Genomic DNA, 12,843 nt, shown 5'->3' with positions numbered 1-12,843 from the left:
GGCATTGTTTGATGTGTAATAAGAGATATACTTAGTTAATGAATTCCCTGCCCTGAATGAAAGAGTTCTCTATATTGTGGATTTTTTCTTTCCTTAGATGTTAGGAAGTTTTATTAATTTGTCCTTTAGTGACTTTTTTTTCTGCCACCTCTGGGCTTATCCTTGAGGTATAGGGTCCTTGATAATCCAGGGTGTGGTTCTTCTTCAAAGTCCCTTCTTCCTCCTGTCCCCTGGATATCTTTTTGGAGCATTATTGAGTGGTCTACACTTTAACTGTTTGGTTTCTAGCCCAAAGTCTTCCCCAGGACATCACAAGGCCATTAGATTTGTGACTTCACTGCCCTTTCTATATCAGACGCCTAACAAAGTCTTGAATATTTCTTCCTTTAGGCCTGAGCCATTCTTTTCCTAGGGTCAAAGAAGAAGGGTGTCAACTGTCCATGTGTTAGCCAGGTCTCAAAACTTTGGCATCCTTAAAGAAGCAGGAGCCCAGTAACAGCATAAACTGTGCTGCATGCTGTATCTCCATCCTGGTTGCTGCTAGTTCTTGCATAGTTCTGGTTGACGTGTATGCTAGAGACTCCCCCACAGAACTCGGCAGAAACCCTGAGACATTTTCCCCTGGGACGGGGCTGGTACAGAGTTCCTCCAAACCCTTCACTGTCCCAGGAGCAGGATTCTGGCTGGCTATTTAGGCAGATGTCTGTTGAAGGGGCATTTGTCCACCTTGTCATCATCTGTCATCTGCATCATCAGTGGCAGCTACTACTAGTAAATGTGCCTCATGTGACAGGCAGTACATTCAAATCCTGACAGTCGTGATGTAGTGCCTCTGCTATTCATAGACAGAGTCTGTCTGGAGGGAAGTTACCTTGCCCAAGGTCATCAAATTGAGAAGTAGTCATCTAATTGGGAATTTAAACCATCTGGCTGTGCCCAAAGATATCTTGCAAATAGACTTTCACTCTTGCTTTTGAAATCTCACATGTGGTACCTGAAAGAGGCCCAGGGATTGGACACTGTCTACAGTGTGGGCTGTTTGGGGAGAGGGAAGGCTTCTGCTTTCTTTAATGCCTCTAGAGTCTCATGAAATAGTCCAGGTTGAGAACAGCCACACTTGCTATGAAACCAGCCTTTTGTGGAACAAGTTAAGTTACTTTATGTAAGCCTCATACTGAGAACGCTTTGTTCTTTAAAGGATTTCTGAGTTATTTGTGTTGGCTTTTAAAAGTCAAAAAAACTATATGATGCAGGAGAATGACCTCATAGGTCTTAGGACTGGAGCTTTGGGGGAAGATGGGAGGTGACATTCATTTTACCCAGTTCACACTAAGGAATTGTTTCAGACCAGAGCGGTTCTGGTCCAGTGCACTGTGTCTCAGTGTGCACCCCAGCAGCTTCCCCCATAAGGTTCTTGCCAAGGTACACTTTGACTTCTGCTGGCTTATTATGTGAGCAGATGCTTATGGCTATCACAAGGCCCATCCTGTTTGTGCACCAGTGCATACTACTTGTGGCTTGGAGATTGGCACTAGAAATGTCGGCTTATCTTTCTTTTCTGCTTTAAGTTGCAAAGGAAACTTCTAAAGCCCGGACACTTGAGTCTCTCTATGAAAAGCAGCGTTAGGATAGCAGGTTCATTTCTGTCACACAGATGCAACCTCAGATCCAAATCTGATGGTTTCTCATTAAGGAATGATTGTGGTCCTCCTGTTCTGGGGGAGTCCCCTGCACCGGGAAAGGGAGTCCAATGCAGTTTTCTGTAGCACCTCGTGAATATCCCGACTCTAAGAAAGGCAGAGACGTACCGCCATCTCTTGTGTTCAGAAGCCTTCTCCATGACTACTCAAGTGCTAAGTATACAGATCTTCACCTAGTGTCGGTGACACACTGTAAAATGTATTGTTTGAGTTCAGGACGGCCTTATGAAGTTAGTCTCCAAAACAAGGAGTGATCCTCAGGGCAAAGGCCTGATTTGGAGCTACAGATTCGAAATAACTGCTGAAACTCTAGAGGAATTCAGCTGCCACAATGACCGAATGCCCCTCACTGGATAGACACCGAGTTTTCCACAGGATGGCTTTCGTGACGATCTGGAGGAATTCTTTGGCTATTTCTGTGCATAGCTGCTTCATCTACTATCCTCTGGTGACAGCTGTTGAGGCACACTACCAACAAAAGGACAGCTTTATCAGAACAATAACAACTTAAAAAGAAGAAGATCCTACTCCTTCCTGCCCCAGCTGCCACAAAAGACTTTGCTTATGCATTTGTTTTAGGCTTTACACTTCTTTCTCATCAAAAGGTCAAACAGGGTTTTAATTAACATTCAGTTACTTCATGTTGGTGCTATTGATTTAGCAAATAATAGTAAAGTCCCCCATGATGCTTTGCGAGTCTGAGATAAAAGGAAATACTAGGTCATTGAGACCCGTGGGTTAGGGTCAGTTTTTCTCTCTCTCTGGAACCACCTCGCTGTTTTGCCAACTTTTACAGAGTTGGTAACTGATAAGGCCAAGGAGACAGGAATATGCATTCAGAGCAAGTGAAGGAAAGGGCCAGCAGCTCCTCGGTGGACGAAGGCTTCTGGGCTAGACAAGGGATAGGAGGGCTGTTTTGGCACAGCTAGGTGATCATGGATGTAAGGAAATGAAAAGACGATAACCCTTGTGGCTATGGTGATTTTATGTCACCTAAGGACTCAGGAGAGGGTACTTTAGCTTCTTTCCCAGTTGCTATGATACATTTTCTGAGAAAAGCAACTTAACATAGAACATATTTATTGTCACTCACAACCCAAGGGTTCAGGCTGTCAGGGTAGGGAAGTCAAGGCAGTCGGATTTGAAACAGCTGGTCACATGACAGCCTCAGTTAGGAGCAGAGAACAGTGCCTGCCAGTTCCCAGCTCGCTTTCCCCATTGACAGTCCAGGATATCCTGCCCAGGAGACCACCCCACTCTTATCAGTGATTATAATCAAGACAATCTCCCACAGGCGTGCCCAGAGACCATCTCCCAGGTGATTATAAATCCTGTCGTATTGACATTTAACAGTACCCACCACAGACACAGAACATATCACATACAACCTTCAGAGACAGTGATAGACCCTCTCATGAGAATATGGCAACTGCTAGCTGCTCTGCCAGAGGACCCAGGTTCGATTCCCAGCAGCCACATGGTGGTTCACAACTATACATAATTCCAGTTCCAAGGGATCAAATGCCTTTTCCTGGCTTCCTCAGGTATTGTACACACATGGCATGCATATATGCAGGTAAAAGAACCATACACATAAAAATGAAAATAAATAACTTTTAAAAAGAGAGAATATGATAGTGTTACAAAGCAGGATGCTCAACAGTTATTCTCCCCTAGGTTCACGGCGCCTGCCACCCACATCCATGCACACAGTTTCGCACTCACACAAGCATTAAGTAAATAACTAATGGCCCTGAGATCTGCTTGCTAGAGCCTTGCTCTGCAGCATCAGCATTGCCTGGAAAGTTCTGTAGGAAATCTCAAGCTTCCTCGGAGTTGCCTAGACAGTCAGCTGGAGAAGCTCTGCAGTGTGTGTGTGTGTGTGTGTGTGTGTGTGTGTGTGTGTGTGTGTGTGTGTCTGCTTCCTGCCATGTCTTGGTCTCTCTCTCCCTTCCCTGCCTTCCATACCGCAGTTTCTAAGTAAGATTGAGTCATAATTAAGAACTCGCATTTTCTCTGAGAGTAGAGATCATCTTGGTATCAGATTCAGTTTAATTGGTACTTAAAAAAATATTTGATGTAAAGAAAGCCCTTTCATCTTGATTCCAGTTTCTGCTAGTTCTAATGATCACATGGGGAAGTGGCTGTGGGTGTCACCTGGCCCTGTAATAGTTTTACCTTTAGTTGCCAGAAAATTGCTCCCAGCTAAAGGCCCAGCTCCTTCTCTGTCAAATACAAATGGTGTTACCTGCATCAGAGTGTGCGATACAATAATTGTACAAACATTTGTGCAACTTAACCTCTTCTAAAATCTCTAAACATTTTATTAAAATGTCATTTATAGTTTGAAAGTCTAACTTGCAATACAGACGAAACTTTACTGAATTCTTGGTGGCATTCTATGTTTTTGCTGGTACTAAATCTTAATCACAGATACACTGATATTTTGTAGAAATTATTTACAATATTTAAAATGCAGTAATAAAAAGGCAACTTCTGTTTTCTCTTGTAGAGAAAATCTCTACTGGCTTTAGAGAAGGAAGAAGAGGAGGAGAGGAGCAAAACCATCGAGAGTCTAAAGACGGCACTGAGGACAAAGCCCATGAGGTGCTCGCCTGGGGCAGCATGACCACCCTCTCTTTGCCTGCCTGTCTTCTCCTTCCTTGCCCTTCCTCTCCTTCCTTGTCTTCCCCATATTCCCTGTCCTTCCCTGTCCTCCCTGTCCTTCCCCATCTTTCTGTCCTCCTTCTCCGTCCTCCTTCTCCATCCTCCCTCTCCTTCTCCATCCTCCCTCTCTTTCTCTTTCTCCCTCCTGTTTGCTGCAGTGCTCAAACCATCCAGGGACTCTGACATTAAAAACTTGTAACTGAACCCTGAGTAGCTACTTTTATCTCTGAGTACTTAGTAAATGTTTTCCTAGCTTTAAAAGAGAGGCAGACAGTGACTAAGATAGACGACATTTTTAAAGAGAAAAGGAGGAAGGAGAGAGAAAGAGAGAGAGAATGCTGGAGCACAAGGATGGCCAGACCATTTTTCATTGTTCTTGGTAATGTCAGTGAGCCATCTGGGAATGTAGCAGGGCAGCTAGTTCCTCACAGTGTGAAACATAATGTCACCATAAGACCCAAAAGCTGTCCTCCTAGGTATATAGAGGAGGGAAATAAAGATCGACTCCCAAACACTTGTGCACAAATGTTCATTATCAGCATTATCCCAAATAGTTTTGTTGTCATTGTTTTAAGTAGAAAAAAACCCTTATCCAACTGGCAAATGGAGACCTAAAATGTAGGCTATTGTTTGACCATATTTATGCTCTTTAAATCAATTAATTTTATGGCATGTGAATTATATGTAAGTAAAACTATTATTAAAAATAAAGATGGGTTGACTTTCTGGCAAGGAATGAGTTCTCTCTAGTAAGCATTTCCACTCTGCCCCTCTTCCACCATCACCTTCCACTAAGGCTTCCCTCCAGAAGTTGGTGAGGTGCTGAGGTCCTTACTGTGCACCTCATTAGCACCAGTGCCATGCGTGAAGGGTGATGTGGTTGGTGGGATGGCTAAGATAATAATAGAAATAATTATCTTTATTGAGTAAGAAAATACAAACTTAAAAAAAAGTATTGACGCATAAAAAGCACTATGCAAATGTTTGATACGGGTCGTCCAGACCATGGGGACAAACTACTCGCTTCTCAGTCTGTTGTGAACTCTGAGCTGAGGTATCAGAGGTCCCAGCGTAGTCAGATAAATAGGTGGTTCTATGTGGGCCAGTCAGCTTTCATAGCACACACACATTGTGAATTGCCGTCCTTAACAGCAAAGGTTATAAATATTGATAAAATTAATTCACAATAATAAACCTTCGCTCTTATCTGTTTGTATATTAGGATTTCCTATAGAGTGCTATGTAAAAGAAGGGTTTTGTTATAAACACCCTAGCAATAAGCCCTGTCATTTGTCTGATAGGCAGCATACTGAAGGATGCCGCTCTTTGACGTGTATGGACCATGCACAGGGCCAGCACACACCACATAGGAACTGGATGCTGCAGTCACTCAGATCAGCAAATAACTTTTAACCTAGCACAGGACAGATATCGTAGGGATGGAACTATAGCTCAATGGCAGAGAATTTGAGGGGTGGAAATGCGTACCCTAAGTGACTGCTAGTCCTGTTGATTCTTTGTACCGGCTGAGGTAAGCTTGCCTCAGTTGGAGATATTTTTTTTTCACAGTCTGACTTAGACTGACCATTGGGTCTGTGCCATGGAAGAGGCAAAGACTTACAAAGACCTCATTAATGTAAGCCTTTGGGTTCTTCAGGAAGTAAGGCGACTTCCTTTCCCCTGGGCTTTTCTATTAACGGTGGTTCCGAAAGCACAAAGGGATGAATCTAATCGCTTCTCTTCCTGACAGGTTTGTAACTAGATTCATCGATTTGGATGGCCTGTCATGTATTCTCAATTTTCTGAAGACGATGGACTACGAGACCTCTGAGTCTCGGATACATACCTCCCTCATCGGTTGTATAAAGGCACTAATGAACAACTCTCAAGGCCGGGCCCACGTCCTGGCTCACTCTGAGAGTATTAATGTAATTGCTCAGAGTCTGAGCACAGAGAACATTAAAACAAAGGTGGCCGTACTGGAGATCCTGGGCGCCGTGTGCCTGGTTCCTGGGGGTCACAAGAAAGTTCTGCAGGCTATGCTGCACTATCAGAAGTATGCCAGTGAGAGAACCCGCTTCCAGGTAGGTGCTTCCCGCGGGCTTTCTCACTCACCCCGCTCTTACACAAACAGTGCCCTTCCTGCCTGCCAGTCCTCACCTTTGTCTTCAAACACTCCCTTTCTCTGAGGTTCAAGAACCCGAAAACAGACTATGCTTCCCACTGTTGGTCCTTCTGGGGTCTAAGATAAACTGAACTCAAAACTGTGACCCTGGGCTGGAGTCTGTGTTGCTCCTACAGAGGGCCCGGGTTCAGTTTTCAGTGCCCACAGGGTGATTCACAACCATCCAGAACTCCAGTTGCAGGAGCTCTGATGACTTCTCCTGACCTCTGTGGGCACCAAGCACACATATAGTGCACATGCTTATATGCAGGCAAAATACTCATACATGAAATAAAAAAAATGCATTTAATAAAATAAATTCTAAACTAAAAAAACTGTGACTGTATCCTGTGTATTACATAGCCCGTATTTTTTTAATCCACTGAATGGAATGTTCTCTGGAAACTTTATAGGTCATTCTTCTTTATTTAGGATCAAAGTTAATAATAAGATTATATCATCTTATTTTTACTTAAAAGTAAAAAGCAGGTAGAGACAAAGCAAGTTTTTTTTCTATTTTATGTACACTTGCCGTGAACACATCTGGCAAAGTGTTCATAACCCCAGTCCTGAGTTATGAAGGAGGCTTCTGTGAATCAGTGTAATTCTGACTAAGTGAGATTTTAAAAATTAATTCCAAGCATTACAAAAAGTTCTAAAATGGGCATAGGTGGGGTTGTTAATGTTTTAGACCCTATTTTTCTATTTTTATAAATTGGCAGACATTAATTAATGACTTGGACAAAAGCACGGGGCGTTACCGGGATGAAGTGAGTCTCAAGACTGCCATCATGTCCTTCATCAATGCAGTGCTAAGCCAAGGAGCCGGAGTGGTAAGAACTGCCCTGCAGTTTGACAGACAGCACTAGAAAGCGCTTTGCCGCTGTGGGGACTTTATATAAAGTTAAAAAGCTATAAATTTTGTTTTTGTGCCCCTTTTATTTTCAGGAGAGTCTGGACTTTAGACTCCATCTTCGCTATGAATTTCTGATGTTAGGAATCCAGCCTGTTATAGATAAATTAAGGGAACATGAGAATTCAACGTTAGATAGGTAAGCCATACGGTTACAGCTGGACAGGGCCCATGCAGTGTCCACTATTGACTCAGTGGCAGGTGACGTGCCATGGGCTGCTTCCAGCCTGCCTGTCACACCAGGGCTTACACAGCCTGCCAGTAAACTTCGTCAATGAGAGAAGCAGCATGGTGTACAGAGAGCTTCCTGTGGCCCAAATCTGCCCTGCTATATATAGCCTTGCCTCCTCTGTATTCTGCTCAAGTTATACACTGCTTCTGAACTTTACTACTTTTAATTTCTATAAAAAGTGGTAATAGTGGTGATGACAGCTGAACTCTAGTTCTATCCTAAGAACTGCCTGTGAGTCACTTAGTAACTTTAGTAGGCATTCTGTGAGTGCCAGTATTCAACCACTGTTCACTTGTTACCACTTCTAGGGCACCCCCACCAGCTTGCAGATGCTTGCTGTGCAGCTCCCTCCCTTATCCACACACCCCAGCATGCTCTTCTCCTTGACAGTCATTGGAGGTGCCCAGACCTGCTTACCTCGGACCCTTGTACTTAGTGTTTCTTTGGCTTTGAACACCTTTCACAGATGTTCTGACCCCTTGTTCCCTTACTCTGCAGAGCACCCCCTTCTGAGCAGTTCTAGTCTCTTCTCTGTGTCTCCTGTCCCCTAACCATTACGTGTTTGTGCTCATGGACTGCATCATCCCTGGAGAGCAGAACACAGAGTAGGAGGTTAATCAAAACGCACACAAAAGTGGATGACACGAATATTTTCTGATCTGTAACTCAACAGCAAGTCAAGTGTGCAGGAGTGGGCTTGTTTTTCCATGAAGGAGTCAGCTAGTGGAATCTGGACATTTTTTAGATTTGATAAGCATTTATTCATTTGATAATTGCCTACTATGTGCTATGCACCCTAAGTTTTCGATTTTTTTTCTCTTACTATGATCTATTTAACTCCTGTTTTGTTTTATCTTTTCCTTAGAAGGAACATGATTAAGCAAAGGCATTCAAGTTTTGTTACCATGTTTCTTTTGTAGACAGCTCTAAAAATCAGGAAGGGCCTTTTTAAGTTTTTTTTTTTTTTTTTTTTTTTTTTTTTGCTGGGCTAAGGGTCAAGCCCAGGACCTTACATGTTAATTGCCTTAATTACATGGCAATTACTCCCTATTGTTCTACATCCCCTGCCTTTGTTTCTGAGACCAGCCCTCACTCTGCAGCCCAAGCTTGGTTGAACTGGGGCTGCTCCTGTATCTACCCCAGTGATGGCATTACGTCAGTACACCACCACTGTGTGTCTGGGCCTGTACTTGAACATGCTGAGTCCATTGTGCTTGTGTTTGTGAGATGTTCCACTTTTACTAATTTTTGTTCAATTACCTTTCAGGCATTTAGACTTTTTTGAAATGCTCCGAAATGAAGATGAACTAGAATTTGCCAAAAGATTTGAACTGGTATGTATTCTTATAATTATTCTGCTGCGACTACTCAGATCATAGGGTTTGCCTCTTGAAATGTATGCTCTATGTTGGTGTGGACCAGTGCAGCTTGCGAGCAGAGTCAAAGCCCTGTGCTTGCTACCTAAGGAGCAGGATCCACTTGTATCTGCATGGCGTGCGCTCCTCCTGTGTCAGGGGAATTAAGAAATTGATGTCTAATTCAGATTTGTTTTTCCTATAAACTAGGTTCACATAGACACAAAAAGTGCAACTCAGATGTTTGAGCTGACCAGGAAGCGGCTGACTCACAGCGAAGCCTACCCTCACTTCATGTCCATCCTGCACCATTGCCTCCAGATGCCTTGTGAGTGCAGGGACTGTGGGCACTGTGGAGAGTGAGGGCAGCATCCAAAGGGCTCTGTCTTGTCCACAGCACTAACTAGACTGGGTGCATACCAGGGACCCTAAGCTTCAGCTTTGTGGTTTCCCAGTGTTGTTTCCTCACAGATCAGGGGCAGTCATGAAATCCTCAGAATGAAATGACATATAATTTACTTTAATTTCAAAATAAATGGATGCCTCACAACAGTGTGGAAAGGGAGTATGGAGAGCGCCTCTTGATCAAACCTGGGCTACAAGGTGCCCACAGCTGAAAACTGCTCACCCTAATTTACAGAGCTTGAAGATAGTCTCTCTCCCTCTTTTCCGTTTAGACAAGAGAAGTGGTAACACAGTTCAGTACTGGCTGCTGCTAGACAGAATCATACAGCAAATAGTTATCCAGAACGACAAAGGACAGGACCCCGACTCCACACCTTTGGAAAACTTTAACATTAAGAACGTCGTCAGAATGTAAGTCTCTTCTCATCTTGGTGTCTGTGAGATCGTGATGGCAATGCGAGATACTCACTTTGTCCTGCATCAGAATGATGATGAAACAGATGGAATGTCCTGGGGTCCAAATGAGTTACAAATAAGCACATGAAATATGACTAAATTACACCTGGGTTTCACTGAGGATTTTGTGCAGTGCGCTATTTGTGAGCCCAAGGAGAACACGTTTGGCAATGGACACGTTTTGTTCTTTGTAACGAGTATCCCTTTAACTATTCTACAGGTTGGTTAATGAAAATGAAGTTAAGCAGTGGAAAGAGCAGGCAGAGAAAATGAGAAAAGGTAAACGGCAAGGCCCTGGCAGGTGTGGTTCTGCTTAGGTGGCCTGGGCTTGGGGGAGTTGGCATCACGGTTTCAGTTCACTTCCCTTTTTCACACCTTAGGGCATTTGTATCGACTTTTTCAAATCCAACCATTTAGTTTTCTTGCTGTTTCCCAGGTACTTCATCCTTTTATTATCCCCGTAAGTATTTTAGAAAAGATTGTAGCATCTGCTGTTTCAGATTCATTAGTTGAAAACAGAGCGTGGGAGGTTTTGTTATTGTCATTTTTATAAGAGCCCCACGGTAGCTCGGTGGGTAAAGGTGCTGCCACCAAGCCTGGCAGCTGAGTTTGATCTCTGGGACCTACATCGTAGAAGGAAAGTACACACACACACACACACACACACACACACACACACACAAAGTATAATTTTTAAAAAGAATTCATTAGATCAAGATTCTTTAAAAGCTACTGAGCATGCAAGCCCCCACCCAACAGCTGCACTTCACTTGGGTCTGAATAAATACAACAAGAAGCCTGGGATTTCTTCAGACTCAGCACAAAAGCCCAGGCAACTTGGTATTGGCAGTTCTCTTCTCTTCGTGGCTCTAAGGTGGCCAGTCCTAGAAAGAGACATCATGTGGAAAATCAGTAGCCGTGGTGGAAATACGTGATGCACCTTAACAGGCCAGCCACCCATTGTATTGGAATATGCCTTCGCTGCTATCCCTCCGTCTCTGACGGGAGAGACGCTGTGTTCTTCCTGGTGCCAGCCACTTGCAGAAGCATGCAGCTTCCCTCCTCCTTCAGAATCTTAGCAAATTAAAATCACCCTCCCCCACTCCTCACCGTACTGGATGATGGATTCTTCTTCCCATCAGTCATTCAGTCACAGCCAGTGGCATACAGCCACGTTCACCCAGCATCAATGTTCCGAACCAGGTGTCAACTGCATTTCCTCAGAGCCACCAGGGGAGTCAAGGGTCGCTTTGCCCCCTGTGCATATTTACCCACATTGCTCTCAGACAATCTTTATACTACATCCCAGAACCCACTATGGATGGAAAGAAGAGAAGTACTGACTAAGACTAAGATAAAAAAGAGTGATTAAGCTAAAGAGAGCACCATCCGCCTTCTAGTCAGCTTCAGCTGCCAACCTGACACAGCCCAGCATTATCTGAGGCAGACTCAGTTTGGGGGTTGATTCCATCAGATTGGCCTGTGGGCATGTCTTTGAGGTGGTTTCTTGATGAAAATTGATATGGACGGGCCCGGCCCACTGTGGGTGGTGCCATCCGTAGGCAGGTAGGCCTGAGCTGTATAAGAAACACAGCTGATTGTGAGCCTGAGAGAGCCAGCAAGCAGTGTTTTGTGGTTTGCACTTCAAGCTCACTCATCGATTGTGACCTGGAATATAAGATAGAATGCACCCTTTCCCCCATAGGATGCTTTTGGACATGTTCTTTACCCCAGCTACCAAAAGCAGATGGGAGCAGTCAGTGAGTAGATGGTTAAGAATGCACTCTAGAGTGTGTGGGTTTACGGTCAAGGGCACTCAGGACATGAGCTTTTGACTTGTCCAGCCATATCATTTAGGGGACACCTGAGCATCTCTGTTGTTTTGAACTGTGCTGGCTTCTCAGTGAGAGTCTGAACTCCAGCCCCCTACCTGTGAGCAGTGACATCTCCTCTCCTCCCCTTTGGTGATCCCCTCTTCCACAGCATGGGCAATGAACCTTACTCACGGGTTGCTGTGAAGATTAAATTGAAAAGAAACAAAATTAGCATAGTGTCGGGCACATATTAATTACATAGCAGATGATAGAAGCCATTGCAGGTTGGGTGGTAGGGTGCCATGGGAAAAAGTATTCAAGGCCGATGGGAAGAATGGGGTGATGAGTGAAGTCACCATACAACAGAAGAGAAGAGAAATTATAGGTAAAATGAGTTCTCTTCTGGAAGCTTCAGCTGGCAATGTTAGATCGAATCTTAGACAATTTCAAAGGAGGAGATAGGAGATAGGAAGTTGGTTGGACCTAAAAGTGGAAGAATATTTGAGGGAGAAGTCTGTGGAGCACAAGACTCTGGGAAGATGTCAATACTCAGTGAATGGATAGTAAATGATGTCACTTTGGGAGACAGTTTTCAGGCTGGCGATTCCCAGACTTGCCCTCGCCTCAGGATCATCAGGGAGCCCATTGTAACCTAAGCCCTGCCCCCAAGTATAGACTGCTTGCAGAGGGCTTTGGACAGTGATCTTGAGATGTTATGACCTCTCACTGAATCTGAGGCATAGCCAGATTTGTCAAAGCCTAGTGACAAAAAAGGGGAAGGAACGTTCCAAATCTCTTCATTCCCAGTGATGAATGAAATGGAGATAGAAGAGGGGAAGTGGAGCACATAGGTTATTCTAGATGTGGGCTGGAAGTCAGGTATCAGGGGAGTAGTGATTGTGATTGAAGGTTTGTCTTCTTTTATTTGGAAGCTGACAAAATGCAAGGTTTTTAATGGCTCACACCTTCCTGCAAGTTCCAATTTGGGGAGCCACAGAAGAGGGAGGGTCCAAAAGAGACAGTAAGGGTTTGAATGTGCTATCAAGTTCAGAAGTAGAGACCAGCTGTGCACGGCACAGTCCCAGTGGGCTGTATCCCCAGTGCATGTGTTGATAGAAAAAGAGACATTGAGGGCAA

At 44.1% G+C, this 12,843-nt stretch overlaps 1 protein-coding gene across 3 annotated transcripts in view; it reads left to right on the top strand.

Moving 5' to 3' along the window:
• Daam1 (dishevelled associated activator of morphogenesis 1) overlaps positions 1–12,843 on the top strand; it is a 159,578-nt gene that overhangs the window by 109,706 nt on the left and 37,029 nt on the right. For all 3 annotated transcript variants that reach the window (XM_057782290.1, XM_057782291.1, XM_057782288.1), the window contains exons 5-12: positions 4,213–4,307; positions 6,118–6,451; positions 7,254–7,364; positions 7,480–7,583; positions 8,944–9,010; positions 9,242–9,359; positions 9,709–9,847; positions 10,113–10,171. In XM_057782290.1, coding sequence (XP_057638273.1) covers positions 4,213–4,307; positions 6,118–6,451; positions 7,254–7,364; positions 7,480–7,583; positions 8,944–9,010; positions 9,242–9,359; positions 9,709–9,847; positions 10,113–10,171 — 1,027 coding nt within the window. The remainder of the gene's footprint in view (positions 1–4,212; positions 4,308–6,117; positions 6,452–7,253; positions 7,365–7,479; positions 7,584–8,943; positions 9,011–9,241; positions 9,360–9,708; positions 9,848–10,112; positions 10,172–12,843) is intronic.

Source organism: Chionomys nivalis, chromosome 10 (assembly GCF_950005125.1).
Source record: "Chionomys nivalis chromosome 10, mChiNiv1.1, whole genome shotgun sequence".
Taxonomy (NCBI): domain Eukaryota; kingdom Metazoa; phylum Chordata; class Mammalia; order Rodentia; family Cricetidae; genus Chionomys; species Chionomys nivalis.
Note: the sequence above shows the minus strand (reverse complement) of the source record. Positions and strands in the feature narration are given on the sequence as shown.